The 17379-nt window shown below is 41.0% G+C and overlaps 1 protein-coding gene across 21 annotated transcripts in view; it reads right to left on the bottom strand.

Moving 5' to 3' along the window:
* The window catches only part of celf5a (cugbp, Elav-like family member 5a), a 176179-nt gene that overhangs the window by 44343 nt on the left and 114457 nt on the right, over positions 1 to 17379 (bottom strand). For 8 of the 21 annotated variants that reach the window (XM_041935675.1, XM_041935684.1, XM_041935677.1 and 5 more), the window contains exon 4: positions 17350 to 17376. The exons of the other annotated variants lie outside the window; for them this stretch is intronic. In XM_041935675.1, the coding sequence (XP_041791609.1) occupies positions 17350 to 17376 (27 nt within the window). The remainder of the gene's footprint in view (positions 1 to 17349; positions 17377 to 17379) is intronic. 21 annotated transcript variants of the gene reach the window in all.

Here is a 17379-nt window from a genome sequence, read left to right as displayed (position 1 = left end):
AATATCATACTTCTACTTTCAGAGTCTTGCTGAGCTGAGGGGGAAATGCATAAACATCAACACAAAAACTTAGCGTACAGCCTGACCAAATGTGGCATGAATTTATCTAGCTGTCTTTTGTAAACCAGTGTTCCATTCTCAACAAAGCAACTCACGCTGCTAACTGATACTATTGCGGTGTTAAAAGTCTTGCTAAGATCAAGCAAGAGCCTGAAACCAGGCTCAGCTAATATTATGCATTTGAAGAGCCATAGCACCGGTAGCAGTTGAGCATGTAGGAAATAATTTTTGTAATTTTGAGATTTGTGCCACCTACAAGAAGCAAGGAGTGTTACAACTGCAGTTCACTTCTGGCCACAATCACAGACGTTTTGATCCAAAGACAGCATCCTCTCTACATACTCAGACGTGGTTGTAAATAGACATATGAACAGACACAGACGTGTGTGTGTGTGTGTGTGTGCGCGCGTGTTGTGGTAAAAATGACCCCCATAATGTTCTCTATCTCACACACTCACTGAAGGGATGGCCTGCTCTGTCTCCCGTTGTCTCTCTCTCCTCCACCCCAATCGTCTTGACAGCTCATTTATTTTCATTTCAAGGATATTTTGCTTGATATCTAATGAAATAAATATCTATATATTGAACAAATCATCAAGAGGGGAGGGTGGGATTCTTCATCGGATGTCAGTTACATTCTTGCATTGCTGTGTTACTTCATGCATCAGATTTATTGGTTTTGCTTATTGTCATAGCAAATCATCTAGCGTACTGACATGCATAGAAATGCATTGTAGGGCACACACAGTCTGTTGATGAAACTCTTGAAACGTAAGGCTCGATTTTGCATGCGCAATGTGTAAATGCAATCTATATCTTGGAATATGATAGATATGAGGGAGTGGAGACATTTGGACCTGTCAAGCTTATACCTACTGGCATTAGACTGCAAAAAGACTGACTTATTTCTCTCACCAACTTAAGACTAAACTATCAGGCAGATGGCCTTTTCCTCTGGCTTTCTATCTCCACCTAACTCTCTCTCTCTCGCTTTCTCCCCCTCTCTTGCTTTCCCCCCTCTCTCTCTCTCTCTCACTGACAAAGCTTACAGTAAGCATTTTAATTCCCCCTGACCTTTACTGATCTCACCCAGGCAGTTTTTCCCCGTTGCTTAGGGCCAAAACAAAATGAAATTTGAATTTCAGCTCAGAATAATTTAAGATGATCCTTTATATGCAGGGAGTCTCAACTATTTTGTAGTTTGGGTGCTGCCAACTGACTAAATGGACTTTCCGTAAGAGCTCTCTCTCTATTTCTCTCCTGCCTATGGGGTTGTGGGATCACATATAGTGTGATGTGAGTGCGTGAGAAGGGGGAAGGCGGGAGAATGAGTGAGAAAAACGGCCCCTATACTCACATGTATGCACACATGAGCACATGGCGCACAAACACGCACACAAACACAGACATGCTCCAACTCTAGTACACTGAGCACCAGAGGGCTTTGTGTGCAAGGCTGAGAAATGCCATGTCAGCATGCACCACATGGAAGTTTGGAGGGGAGAGAAAAGCTAAATAGTATAAAAAAATGAGCTTGTGATGAAAAATGCATGGAGGGGAGAGGGGGACAGAAGCTCCCTGTACACAATTGTCTACTAAGAACTCTGGTGGATCCTCTCCTCCTCTTAATCCTGTTGCCTTAACTGACAGTGCTGCTTCCCTGACTGACCACAGACACCTCTAAACTTAAAGAATAAAAAGGGACATTCATACAAACTGTACATACACACAATGCACTCAATACATGCAGAAACCCCACTGCAACTGATATTGGATTCGGATTTTTCCTAAGATTTGTGAAAGTTTGCATAAGATTTCTTTATTGCTAACTCATGCTTTACAGCGTCCCCAGCATTCACGATTACATGCAAATCTGTAGAGACTCACAAGTCCCCCCTGCCATGTGAAGTTTATGAGTACCTGCCACAAGTGGAAAATCCCAAACACGAAGGTAAATGTTGTTTTCCTCGTACACAGTGTAATGTTGACAGAGGAACACTTAAGCATTGCAGCGAACTACCTGGCTGCACAACTATGTTAGCTTGCTTGACTAACTCTCCCTTGACATTCAGACAGCTACACCCACATAGCTAGTGAGAGTAGCAGAGTAGCATAAAACACCATATCAAAGTGACTTTTTCCATATATGTGCAAGAAGATTTTATTTTGGAAAGAAAATGTTCTGAAAATAATAAAAGTGATCATTTGGAATGTGCTCAGATACCTTTATTCCTACACAGCGCACCTAGTGCTGCCACAGGCTACTGAGTGAAGCAACACAGATATATCATTTCAAAGCAAACCAAAGCAACATGTAACAAATGCTCAGAAAGGCGCAACATTATTTTCAGTTTGGTCGATGGAGAAACCTGTCGGCTATTAATTCCCAGTCCAGCGCTGGTTGTAATCAAAGAACTAGTATTCTGCTCCATTCTCCCCGACAACCTTCACAAGAATCCTTAATCACACAGTAGAGGTGATGTAATGATAGAGAAACACTGGCAATTAAGACACCTGCACAATAGCTCAATTAATTTTAAGAACCTTCTCGTCCACTAGAATCATTTTACAGATTTCACTCACATGAGAATGTGTACGTACACATGACAACACACTTTAACTACATGCATCCTTTTTTTTGCACTGCAGAGGATTTGGGTTCATTTCTTGTTTTTACAGTACACGCTGATGGCTGATGTCAGGTCAATCTGTCAAGAGTTTCTTCCATTGCGTTGAAAACAGCATGTTGTCCTTTTCACTCTACAACTGTCTGACAGTGTTAATCTGCAGGAGAGGACCGTGTTGACAGAACACATTATGGAGCTTTGGGGGGGAAAGGTTAGGCATCAACACAGAAGGAGAATTTAAATTGGTAAACCTCTTATAAGGCATGCACTTTTATGAGTAAATGCCCACTAGACTTAACCCTGCCCTTTTAAATTAATTCATAATGGCTTGTGCATATATGCATGCTTGCAACTGTGGTTCACGATGAAGGTAATGTCAGTGTGTACTGTATGTGTGTATGTAGCTGTATGCGGGCTTGATGGGGTATGTTTGTAAGATGGCACATAGTCAGAGAAAATTTTTTAATCTTCTCAGAGCTCCATCAGCAGTTTGTCAACCACACCACCTTTACTAGGGGGGGGGGGGGGGGGGAGATTGGGTGTGTCGTGAAGTGACTGGCAGAAGTCAGAGAGAAGAATATTGAGAATATCAATTGGCGCTGTCAGCGTGGCCCAGTATGGTGAAGGATTATCTGAAATTAGTTTAGTTAATTCATCATTTTAAAGGGCAGTTGCTTTGCTGCTGATTAGTTATTGTACACACTTGTCAATTAAGGGTCCCTGGAGAGTCCGTCCCACAAGGACTGAAGCCGACACCACACACACAGGAAAAAGAAATGGATAAGAGACTGACAAGCAGTAACGGAGAGGGATCTGCATAACGCAAAGAAAAAACACAGAAGGAAAGGGATGCAGGACAGACACAACCTAGCGTGTTTCATATTGAAATCTGTGTTGAGCTACTTGATAAACACGTTTTTGTCGAGCTACAAATAGTTTGATATGGACTCAGAAGTCAATCAGAAGTAAAGACATTAAATATTTCTTCTGTTTGTGTGCAGAGGTCGGTGTTGTGTGGTGGAGGTGGTTATAGATGTTGTGAATTAGAAAAATCAATGTGCGCGCCTTTGTACAAAGAGGCCAAGTGGAGGCCATCACATTGACCTCTCCACAGGTTTCTATTCCCATAGTTACTGTTGCTATGATACTGGATTCAGCTCACCATGCTATATATGGCCAAACAGAGAAACCATGAACAAAACCCTGTCAAAGACAGTGAATAGATATGTTCAGTACATCATTTGTTTGGAGACAAGCATTTTTTTTTAGCAGCAGCTTAAGGATGATTATTTTTTTATTTTGAATGAAATAGGACTAAAAGTGACTTAGCTTGATTTATTTATTAACAACAACATGCACTTGACAATAATTCACCTGAGAATATTACTACATTTTCTCCAGTGATTATTTTTTAACTTTATTATGAGGTAAATATCTCAGCTCAAAAGTATATTTTTTCTTTTTCTTTTTTTTAGTTTATTCAGCACTGAACAAGCATTTCTCTGTTCCCCATAATTAATTCTTAAAGTGCTTTTCTGTTTAATCCAGAAACCCATGGGGAAGAGTGAGAGGCAATGTGCCAATTTTATTCAAGGATACATTGTAAACACACTCTTATTGGACAAAAAATTGGCTTTTCAAATCTACGTTTCCAACAACTACATTTTTGAAAAATACAATTCATCTGGGAAGGACAAACATAATATGAATAAGTTCAAAATGTTTGGGGGAAACAAATCTCTGGTTTAAAAAAAAAAAGAATTTTGAATATCTTAAAACATAAATGATTCAAAAATGTTCTTGTTCATGCTGCAAAGGCTTTGTACAGAAGTACTCTTTGGTCAAAACTGGCATTTTCTCCAAGTGGCACATGCTTTTATTACCCCTGCTTTATAATAAAAAAACATACTATAGTTTATGTTTTGTCACCACTGATATTGCATTGAACAGTGGTTGTTAGTCCTGTTCCTGGGGACCCCTGTTTTTTTAATCCTAACAGCTTGTACCGTAAAGTAAAGTTAATTAGATCCACCTTTCTTCCCAGGTGGAAAACAGTCCCTGATTAGGTGTTTAGAATGAAAAAGCTACTTATTTAATCCTATAGGGGCTGTAGCATGCCTACTCCTCATTCACTAATGCTTTGCCCCCACCAAGACTCCCTGCAGTGAAACCCTCAGTTTCAGATGTAATTTTTTTCCCCAGCACTATTGGCTTAGATTGTCCAAAAGTCATTTTTTTCAGCTATCTTAGATCTTAAAAGTATTTATTTTTATGTCAACAATAGAGGACAAAATAGTTCATATTCCCCACATGCACATGCAGCCATCCCCATCCAAGACTGTTTCAAATTAACAGCCATTCTTCACACCAGACATTTTGGACTTGGCATAGTAGGAAAAGCACAGGTGTCACTGATAACAGTAACGGTGGCTCCATTCTATTCAAGTGAAAGTAAGACAGCACGAACTATACAAGGGCTGTTAAGCCGAAGTGGCTAAATGGAATCCAGCCATTGCTGATTGTATTATTTACACCTGTGCTTTTCCGACTGTGACATGTCAAAGTCTCTTCAGTGAAAATGTGGTGCGATAATTTTACCTTTGTAGCACTATGTGGTCTTCTAATGTTACCAGGTGTAATTGAAAATAAAATATGTCCCGGCACCACTGGCCCAAAGATACCACATCTGACAGAGACGCTGATAGTTGGTAGTAAAAAATGCACCTTGACACCTCAGACTGGACATGTCAGATGAGTATTTCTATTATGAAGCAATGATTTTCAGATCAATAACTCTTTACAAGAAGTGAAATTTGTGACTGAGACTTCAAATTTCAATACATGTTTTACTTTGAATTTCAGAGAGAGGCAAATGTTTCCCCACTCACTTCTATGGGGAAACTTTGCTTGTAGCCATTAAAGAGAAAAGGATCATAGGTTAAGCGACATATGTTGCTTTCACTGTGGCTAAAAACAGGTAAATAAGGGAAAGGGTTGCTGCTACCACAGACATGTAAATTTTCAGTACACAGATGCACAAAGGTGAGCAGGGAAACCAATGGAGCACTGTTAGATATCAAAGCTTGTGCGAAATTAGCAAAACATTGAATATACTGTCATGCTGACTTGATCTGCCTCTTTCCACCCAGCCGCCCCCAAACTACCTCTGCTCACCTCACTATTACTCTTATACCTCACCCCTTCCCCAAAGGTAAAATATCCCAGAAAGCAATCCAACAAAACATGATTCAATGTTCTCTGTGTAAAAGCAGAGCTAACCCCATGTGCACAGAGGGAGGGCAGATGGCAAAGAAAAGGAGAAAGGGCTTTCATAAATGCAAACCAATGTGGACTAAAACCACAGGAGTGAATGTAACCTTTTGCATTGGAGGACAGTGTTATTAGAGAAGCCAAAGTCAGTGCAGTCAGTTAACTGTCCTGACAGAAACTGCTCTTCCCATTAGTTTCAGCGCCAACTTCTGGAAATACAGAGGGAGGTGAGGAAAAAATACAAATGCCAGAATGTGAAATAATAGAGTGTTTCTACAATTTCCAATTTCAATTTCCTCTCGCTGACCTGCAGTAACAAGAGAAATCAATGCAGTCGGGAGTAAATCATTCTGAATTGAGGAATGGCAATGGCCTTCTTTTTTCGAGCAAAACCAAAGACCATCTTTGTTTTGAAGGATCACTCAGTAAAATTCAGCTCACTCAAGGGTAAAATACTGGCACTTCTACTGTCTGCAGAAGTAGGCACCACCCCAGACATATTCACTGTCCTCCAAGTTTGTTTTATAGAAATGACAGCACATCACACTTTTTAACCTCCATTTCTGCCCTTTGCATTGTGTCCAGCCCAGTGAGATTTAAAACAGCTGCTTTTTTTATGAAAAAACAAGACAAGGCAAATTTTTGCATTATGTGTGTGTGTGTCTCTCTCTCTCTCTCTCTGTGTGTGTGTGTGTGTGTGTGTGTGTGCATACTCTGAATGAAGCAAAAACAAACAAACAAAGACTGCCGAAACAGGAAACGTGCACAAATGTCAATAAAGAAAACAGACTATGACTTTCCTTTTTTTTCTGTCACATGTTGTGTTTGTAGCACACGCAAAGGGGAGCAAAGTAAGAGATCTCTGCCTTTCCTTCTGCCTAGGGCAAAATCCATCCATCACCTGTGTTGTCAACGCAACAATCTGGCCTGTAGGACTGTGGTGTGCACACCCTTTTCAGGTCTAAATTAAATCCTTGATCAGAGGTGTTACCTGGGATTAATGCAGGTGCTTCCATTGAACACAGGAAGCTTAGACAAGAAATCCTGCCCGGAATTATAGCCACAACATACCTCTATAGATCTCAAAGATGTAGGGATAATAGTGAAACGAGAGGCAGAGAATAAGTGCTGTCTCCATGGTAGCCGGTGATGGAAGCCCTGCTCCCTGAGACCTTTACAGCATCACATCTGGTCTATTCGATGAGAGAGCAGACCTTTAGCAACACTACTTTCTAACATCTCAAGATAAAATGACATGTTTGACAATGTGTAGAGAAATATACAGACCTAACACAAACTTCTCAAGAGGCATGGTGTTATCTAGTGCTCCACCTTGTAAATTAATGTGACAGAAAGTGATGTTCAACAATCTTTAACAAGAACCCGTTTTATAGTTTTACAGTAAGTATGTGTGCATCACATGAAGCTTGCTCACACAATTTCTCATGTGATTGGTCAGTTTGACAGCCGAATAACCATCCTATTACTGTTTGTTTCATGCTGTATCCACATTTTGCAGAAGAACTGTTCACCAGTGAATGAGTGAGCTATATTATGCCAAGAAGAATATACAAAAATAAATTATGTGCTACTTGTTTGCTTGCCAAGAGGAATTTTATTGTGTCTTCTGTGCCTCTATAGAGAGCTCTTCTATATTATGGTATATTAATATTACACTCGCCATTATGTTACATTGTATTATGGGAAATTTAGGATGCAGCGTTTTTGGCATTTGATCCCTTTCAGGGAGTAGAAGTTGTGATTTCTCTCCCTCTGATGCTTTTGATCATATTTTCACTCTGTCACTCTCAAGTTTATGGCTGCACAATACTGAACCACTGGAGGACCTATTTACCATGTTAGAATCCCAATTTGGATTTGAAAGAAGATGTAAGTGTATGATCAATATATCAAGCGGTTAAACATCAAAGTATTACACACAGAGCTTAATTGGCTACACATACGCCCGCAAGCCACATAAACAGGAGCACCAATGAACGTAGTATAGCTTTGTGGCTGACTGAAGCAGTATATTTACCCTTATTTTGCCATACATTTGAGAATGTGACATCAACTGAGCTCATAGATCAAAAGTGAAGAGGCAGATTATGATAAATGCATAAAGATGCTTCCATGGCGTGCACTGTACCTGGCACAAATTTAAGTTGACCACAGCCACGATGAATGCCACAGGCTACTCTGTGAATAATGAATAGTTTGAGTGTCCAAAAACCCTGAGGCAAAAGAAAGAAATATCACTGCAAAATCAGCTGCAGGATCCCATTTTAAGATGAGAGAAATGGCCCCAGCACCATTATGTACGAACTCTGACCTGACCGCGTAAATCTATCGAGGTCCTCACCACTGTTGTTTTTGTGCCAGAGGGCTCTTCCATTTTTGTCAAAACATAAAATATGGTTCTTCTAAACTTATCTTCACATATGCCTTTCAACCAGCACTTGTCTTCACAATAGAGAGAGGGACCTTTGCCTCCAAAGTGTGTCAGAGAGAAAATGGAGGAAGGTGACTCACTGGCCGCAGAACAGAAAAAAAAAAAAAAGGCCAAATAACTGTTGAAGCGTGAAAGTCTGAAAATTTTCTTTTCCCTTTCCTCTTGAAGAAAAAGAAAGCTTTCAAGGTCCAGAGATTGTGAAATGTTATTTTTCATCTCCCTTCTTTGAGGCACAAGGAAACCTGAAAAGCCGTGGTTACAGCAGTTTAGTAACCATCCTATTTCAAAATTGAGGTCTTTTCAGATGTTGTGCGCCATTCAGACCTCCTGGGATTCTCCGCAGCGTGCTGGATGAGTCCTACCATGTCTACGGGCTGGGATGAAATTCTGGAAAGCTTTTTTTACAGCGCGCCGTCACGTTTTCTCTTCTTTACCAGCCATAGCTTACCCCGGAACCATGCAGAGTGGCTATCTAGTGCTGCTTGACGTCTGATCAGTTCTCATCTCAAGTCCACCATCCCTTCTTACTCCTTTCTTCACACTTTCAGATACATAACTTAAGCTGTGCATTGATATTCAATATGTTATCCCTCCATGTATGACAATTTTATCTCTTGCATGTATTTTTATATCTTCCCTCCACTACGTTGTTCAATATGCTGCGTTGCTTTGGCCGGTAATTTCCAATCTCTGAGACATGCAATCACAGTTTGGGCTGCTAGATTCCTTATCTGCTGTGACAAATAAGTGTTCAGCAGCAACAACAGCAGATTGTCATGCAGAACGGAGCCTTTAATACAGCAGCAATACAAAATGAAATAGCTGTGAAGAGGCAGATGTTATAAACCACTCACTTAATTTGCTTCAGAACAGTTTTCTTCCATCATATTAGAGCTGTTAAACAGGGCAGAGTGTTGCACAGAGATGTTATGTCTCCCCTCTATGTAAAAACTCATCTTATCACAAGAGCCTCCCAAGGCTGTTGTCTTCACTCATCAGTGGATGAACAGTAAACCTCTGGTGCTCCACATATCCTTGATAGCCATCTTAAAAAACACCACTGGGATTACTTCTGTCAGCAAGCGTGCGAAGTGTACATTATGGTAATGCAACCATCAGAAAAAATATTATATTTCTTGATTTTTACTTAACCCTCTTCCCCACCTCACCCATCTTCAGCTCCAAGAGACAATTTAGACTCGTCCTTGGCTCAAAGGCAGCACTACTTGAAATGCCTTCAGATTTGGTGCACACACACATCAAAGAGACCAGGAGCTTATTTTCAAGTATTTTGCACCCCGAGGCTAGGAGCTACTTCTGAGGCTGCTGTGTTCCCTGTAAATAGCTTGGTTTTCTGTTCCACAGATCCCAGCAAAGCACCATCTACCAGAGAGCTGTGGGCATGGGCCTCCGTGCTCTCCTATCACCAGAGGTAATAGGGAAAAATCACTGTGCATAATAGTCCTGCCGATTGCTTTCCTAAGGTGTTGATCAGTAATGCTCACAACAACTAAACTCAATCTAAGTCTGCCAGGGCAAAGGCATCCCGAGTATGTTCTGCTTCTCGCCTGTGAAAGATCAAACTTCTCGTCTTGCGTTTGATGGCGCTATCCTGTGATGTGCTAGAAGTTTCTGAGCATTCAGAGTCTCTTTAATCACATGTTCATCTTACAAGGACATAAACAGTAGTACACTGTATGTATAAGGGAAAATCCACAAGAAGAGTTTTGGCACCTGATGCTGTTCTACTGCTGTCGCTAACTGAAAAACTTTAAAAAAGCCATTTGAATGTTTACATTTTTCTATAATTTAGTTCATGGACATTGCAAGTTTTGATAACAGTGATTAAAGTTGAGAACTTTTACTAATACTCACTCAGCGGGTATTCACTAATCACCCTACAAATTATAAAGAAATCTATAAATATGCTGCACATATTTATTAAAAATGAAATGACACTACTCAGTGTCTCTCTCTGGTTACAATATAGAAAGACCCCTGGTGACTGTGGAACTCAGCTCAACAACTGACAGCACTTGAGTATTATCACTGAAAGAAGAGAAAAAGAAAGAAAAAATAAGCCAAGAATTGGATGTCAGAAACTCTCCCTTCCCTATCTCTTTCAAATAGCATCAATCAACATTACAGGTAATGGTACCTTCACTTCGTAGTGGAAATGTGCCTTTAAAGAGAGTTGTTTCAGCCTGCTGTGTCTATTGCTTTGTCCCAGATCATCCTTTCTATGGCGATGCCCTTCTTCTTTGTAATGATTGCTGCCAGCCAGCAATTCTGATGCCTCAGAGTGCACAGCATCATTCTTGAGAAGACTGCTTGCTGTGATTAGCCCAATGCCTTAAACCATATATGAAAATTCATTTTAAATGTCCTTTAAAAATCCATAAAACATCCATATTGACTTGGGGCTGCCAAGCTGTAGGGTGCTGCTAATCAGTTCCTTCTATGGTCCATTTAGCCTCTGTGTCATTAAAGATAATACAAATAAAATAAGTGTTAACATGAAGGCATTTTGAATCCTTCCCCTGAAAAAAGAAAATCAGCAGCCCCTCACCAACTGTCAATAATTTGCACTAGAAGATCTTTTTAGTTTCCCACGCTTGCAGTGCATTTGTGCTGAACAAATTCCAGTTAATTACAAGGCAAATGGTACAAAATGTGCTCTGTGACCATTACAATCCTGTTTGCTATGCTATGCAAGGATGCATCACTCATCACACCCACAAACACTAGCACGCACAGATAAATGAAAACATGTAGATATAAAGACTCCAGCTGACACATATACACATTTGTGAACACCACACACATGCACGCTGTTTTGTATCTCTCCTGATTAGACACACGCTTTGTTTTTAATCTCTCAGCTTTACGCAGATGCAAAATTTCAACACTTTGCTCTACCCTCTCTTGACTTTGACCAATATTGTGAGATAGTAGTATTCCAGCAATGGAACTTTAATGAAAGGTTTTGCAACAAGCATTGACGCTTGGTTGATCTAATGAGATCCCTAACTGTTTCTGCCATCTGCCAGACCCTAGTCATGACATTAACTATGCAGCCATGCTAAGCTTCAAACCTCTTTTAGATCAAGCAACGCTCATCCGCTCTGTGTCAAGTGCTAAAGCACAACTAGATGCATACCTCACGCAAAGCCACAACGTGGGACAAGCATACTTTCATAGCATAGAAATTACACTGTGGCTATGCAGCACACTGTGGAACATGGTTTAACCTTATTATATTGTATCCACATGAGAAACACCCCCCCCCCCCCGGCCTCTGTCTAATGTAATGTTTTTCTTTAATTTCACTGAGCTTTTGTAGCAGTATTGACGTGCCCAGTATATAAGGCATTGCTTTGAGTCAAACTCATCTGCAGTTTACGAGGGTGCCATTGTTCGGCTGGCCCGGGAGAGGTCACTGCAAGGGAGGAGAATAAATGCGGAGTGATTGACTAGTCTCTGTTGGAGAAATGAGTTCTCCATTCATTCCCAGGCTTCCAGAGGTGAAACGTCCTTCAGGAAAGTAAACACAATCTGACAAGGCCCTACAACAGACGCAATAGCACAGCATGGCACAGTCAGTAAGGACGGCACTTTGCTCCTTTCCTCCTGGCCTTAAATCTGTGCTATGACACACAACACATCAGGTCTCGTTGTACCTGGATACTTAAGTTTTTTCGTTTTTTTCACTAGTATGTATATATACAATGTTCATGGTCAAGCTCATACTAAAACTGTGCGGTTTTCTCTGTCAGAATTCCATCCCTGCTTCTACCAGAGCTAGGCTTGTGCAATTATAGATGGATATATCGGCTATCAGCAATTGGCTAACTCCATCAGCAGTTGTTTTTTAGAGCAATTTCTGTCATTTTATTTTGACAATTTAATGGTCTACCTCTAAAGAAGGAGTGAGAGCCACTCCTAAGCAACAGACTCTGTTTCATGAGCTAACCCACTAACACAAAGAGGCAGTCGGGAGTGTGGAGCCAGGATATTTTCACATCTAACTCTGTGAATTATGGGTGTAGTTCAACCAAACCACAGTTGGTGATTGTTGGAATGGTGGAAAAACTAGCCAAGGCTGTTTTGTTTTGTTTGGCAATCAATCTTACTTTGGTGAAAGAGAGAAACTTGAATTCAGAAAGTGTACAGTTGTATTTTCCGGTTTAATAAGGAAAACAAATGTTAGAATATGTCCTTACTTTACATTTTGTGAGTTTCTATAATCATTAGACTTATGAATGAACATAGAGAACGCGATGCTCGCACACATCTCTCAGCTGAAACTGGAAGGCACGCACACCTGTGTGAGTATATCTGCAATCACCGGTTGTTGGGCTGACAGTGTCCGGTTGTAAATTTTAACATATCGTGCAACTAACCAGATCCCAAGTCCCTCCTGGAGAGCAAATTGAAAACCGGAGCGCCCATCAGAGACCAGATTAGGCTGTTTTCCCGACATGCTTAAATTGCAGTAATCTTGAATGCAGATCACATCTGCAGCTAATTGATGGATTTGCCAGAGGATCTGAGAGTGGTAGGGCTCCACTGCGAACTCCTGTTTATTTTCAGAAGGCAGATGCTTTAACCCTTCTCTGGCTGCTGCCAGCAAGGACTCGAGGCCAGAGAACGTTGGAGCTAGCAGCACACTGTCATCAACTGTGACATAACCATCCAAAGGCTTTGCCCAACATTCACCCACAAACTCCGCTTAATTAGAGAGAAAGATGTGCCTGGGTTTCTGTTATACATTGGTTTTGCATGAATAATTCAAAGCACATAAGGCTTACTGTTGTTCTTCAGGCCCTCTCTTGCCATTCGTGGTAGAAGCTCCCAATGTGTATATGGGTGCCTGCCATCCACTCATGCAAATATGCTTACAGAGAAAGTGTGGTTAGCAGCTCATCACAGCATTGTCGCATACAATTCTGTTAGCTGCAGCAGTGAAAGTTTACATCATGGCTACCAGCCCACAGAGGCCAAATACATCAGCAGTCACAACTGTTCTCTCATACTCTTGTACTCTTTATTCGTGGACAGACACACAGAGGAACACAACAAGGCTTTTAGGAAGTCAACCAAAAATTGCAGTCTACTGCCAAATGTTTTCACATGTAATAAAGAGAAAAAACTAGTGTGTGTGTGTATGTGTGTGTGTGTGTGCATGTATCAGAGAAACGGATAGAGTGAGGAAATGAATGAACGCTATAAACACTCTTGTGTAGGCATTTTTGCATGTGATTGCACAAAAATGCATGAGCATTGTATGTGTTTGGGGATGCGCTGTGTGTTGTGGTTGTGGCAAGCAATGATCTATTTTTTCCCATTACCGTGCTGCATACGTGTGGTTCATTTACATTCATGGCTATCCAGATAATGAAGCTTTCAATCCGGGGGATCCTGTGGTGAGAACAATGAACCCAATTACCTCCTGCCGCCTGTGAGATGGGATGGCAGACTCTGAGACAGATGGGAGAGGCTGCACTCGGCCGGCAATCCAATCACATTCATCTCGCCTGCTTCCCGTTTCCCCTGTTCATGTGTTCTGCAGCAACTTATCAACAGGCAGGGGCCAAAGAACCTGGGACCATTACATCACACACACCAACAATTCTGCAAAGGCACACATGCACAAACACATTCCCTGAGGTCCACTCGACCCCCGCAAATTCCCCCCCTCCGTCCCCACTGCTAACATGCACCGCAGGTTTCGCTCTTCCTTCAAACACAACGTTGATCTTAAGAGCTCCCATACGTCACCCACTGGAGGAGCAGAAGGAGGTAAGGAAAGGGTTCTGTGGGCGAGGTAATATCTACCTCAATCTTGATCTCCTTATCAGTGAGCCAGGGTCTGACTAAGAACATTCCTAATGATTTATTCACGATATTCAAGTTTCCTTTTTCTTGCTTAATATTTCAGTTATATGCTCTGACTGAAATCATTCAAAGATGTGCTCACCGAAAGTTAGTGGCTACTTTATCAGCCCTTGTGTGGATGTGCAACATGACGGAAGAAAACGGAAATAGTGTTGATCAAGACAGAAGTTAAACAAGAGCATCTTTTTTGATCACGTCTCTGATGCAATCCTATGAAACGAGCTCAGTGAAGATGGCTGTTGGGCAAGATTTGCTATAACCTAGACTCGGGTCATCTCGCGCCATGGGGATTTGCTAGATGACAATGTCTAATGCAAACAAGACAAATCTTAAAAATAAAAACAACAGAGTGATAAAAAGTAGTCCCATATGATTTGCATAGTAAATTGTCATATCAGTACTCCTCTTCAGCTGGAAGTAGTAGTAGTATACATTTCTTGGAAGTTTTACCGTTAAGAAAAAGTATAATGTAGTTCCTATAAGAGAGGACTTGACATTCAATGGTAGCCAATGATACAGACTGTGCCTGGACCTAGACGGTGCTTGAGGGAATGTATTCCACTACCAGATAATTAGCCGGTGATTGCGTGAGAGCTGATACCAATTCTGCATAATACTCCAATATTTTCTGCATGTTTCATGCAAAATATACCCTTATCTCATATTCTTCCCCCCTTATGGCCCCTAATTTTGACACTGTGATCAATAGTAATTGACTTAGTGATCGATGTGTCTCTTGAAGTTTTCCATCAGTCTGTACTGCCATCACTTGTGTCCACACTATTGTAGGGCAGTGTATGGTTTGTTAATGGGGATCTGTATGCTAATGCTCATAGCAGCTCCCCTGAGTGGCATATGGGTGTTTTTATGTTAATGAATGTCAGGAGAAGAGATCTCGTTGGTCATCCCTGGGTACACAGAGGTGTGTAGGTACATATACTCACACACCTGCCCACCCATGCGTGCATACTTCCTCACATACACACTTACACACATGCAGACTGAGACTTCACACCCACTGAACCCTTGGATGCATTATTGATAAGCTACTAATTACGCTTGTTGCAATTTCAGCTGACCTTTCCCGGGAACATCCCGGATCATTATAAGCTGCATTCTCTCTTGAAATTGCAAAGGTAATCTAAAGTCCACCTCCCTCGCTCCCGTTCTACCCACAACACCACCACCCACCCCACCTCAACTCCCCTCATTTCACTGCTGGATGAAGATGTGTTCTTCCATCCCTAAATAGTAGGAGAAATTGTTTAGGAAAAGATACTGGGAGTTAGAAAAAGGGGAGATAATGCAAGGAAACAGGCAAGATAGCAAAATGGAAATACTACAATACAGCACACAGCTGAATAAATCTTAAATTGGATGTCAAGTTTGTACTTGAACTGTTTTTTCCACAACTTCTACAGGACATGAAATCATCTGAGCAATGACTCTGACATGAATGGTTAGAGCACCCCTTGAAGATTATGGTTAACATTGTAATGCTCAGTATCGTCTCATTCTGTTAAAGGTTAAAAACTACACCATCTTGGGTTATTATACCTGTTTGCATGCCATTATGACACTTCAGTCTGAAATATTCTCATCATGGTTTCTCATTATGGCTAATACACTGGTGCAATGGCTCTGTTTGAAGCAGCTTTCCTACTCAGAAAGATATTTCATACTGGAAAGGCCAAAAACTATAATGTGAGTGGTTGTGCAGCTGCCGCTGAGGAAAATCGGCTGATTACCTGGGGGGTGCAACGGCCTAATGCTGCTGCTGGAACACATACTTTAAGTTCTGTTTAAGACATAAGAAAAAAGTTTTGGATGCCCAACCACAGTTGGCAGAGATTAATTGTATTATTCCTTAATACAGCAGATGAATGGACTGTATATTCTGATGCACCTTCAACTAATGGTCATGGCCTTTAACAATCAACTTATCAATCAGGAGGTTGGGGAATAAATTTACTTTGATTTATGAAATGTAGTACAATTAGCTTATGCACAAAGTGGCATTAGTAACACTTAAAAAAACAGACCTTAACTTGACCTGTTCATTTCAACTGCAATGTCTTTATTTCACTACAAGCTGGGGAAACAGGTACCTGAGCACGCTTGGCTATCTTCTTATAGCTTTCTCCTGTTTGTGGGCTTCAATTATTTTGGGTTTCAGAGTGCTAGGCAGCTGCTTAGGAGCTCATGGATGCTGATTGCTGGGACAAGGTTTGAGGAGTCACATTATTTTTAAAGCTTTGAAATGTCACTTGGCCTTTCCTACGGATGACTGTGATCAAGTCATAGCCATAAGAAGCTGATTAAGGTCTGAAACATAGGTAAAAGTTAACTGAGAGCTCAAATCTCTTGGGAGAGGGTGTAACTTTACGACTTTTGGAGATCAGTCACTTTACTATTGACAGAAACTTTGACCAAACTTTTGCATGCTACTGTATGTGGGTTTACACTTTAAGGTAATATCCACTGGGGGAGCCATCCCCGATCCTTAAGCTAAGACTTGAGTTTTTGTTATTCTTTGAAATCTGGCAGTGGCAGACATTTCCTCATAGTACTATAACCAATCCTCAGTCATCTATCCAAGATCACACACGGAATATAACTGGAATCTGTTAACTTACAAGGTTGAATATCTCTTTGAGGAAAAAATAAATCTGCATTTTCTCAAACCAGTATGTCCTAATGAAGTTAGGGCAAAGAACTTCAGTGCCGTTTTTTTTTTAGGTTTGCATATCATTCAAAAAACAGAACTGCTGTGTGAAGGTCACGGTGACAAATCTCTGCAAGAGTTTCATTCTCTTTTTCCTTCACTAGTTTACCGGCTTTTATCCTCCCACCTCCACAACTTTCCTCTTTCTCTAAAACACACACATGTACACACATACACAACAACACATTTCCACAGATTCTGCAATTCTCCCCCAAAGAAGGGAGTCTATATGCCTAAAGAGTTATTCAGCTCTTCCAGTGCAATCAGATTTTGTTGGTGATGGGAGCTGACTCGGAACCAAAATAAATAGATAGAACGGGGAAAAGGCTGGGAACAGCAGTTTGCTG

The sequence above is a fragment of the Chelmon rostratus genome, chromosome 4, assembly GCF_017976325.1.
Source record: "Chelmon rostratus isolate fCheRos1 chromosome 4, fCheRos1.pri, whole genome shotgun sequence".
NCBI classification, from domain to species: Eukaryota; Metazoa; Chordata; class Actinopteri; order Chaetodontiformes; family Chaetodontidae; genus Chelmon; species Chelmon rostratus.
Note: the sequence above shows the minus strand (reverse complement) of the source record. Positions and strands in the feature narration are given on the sequence as shown.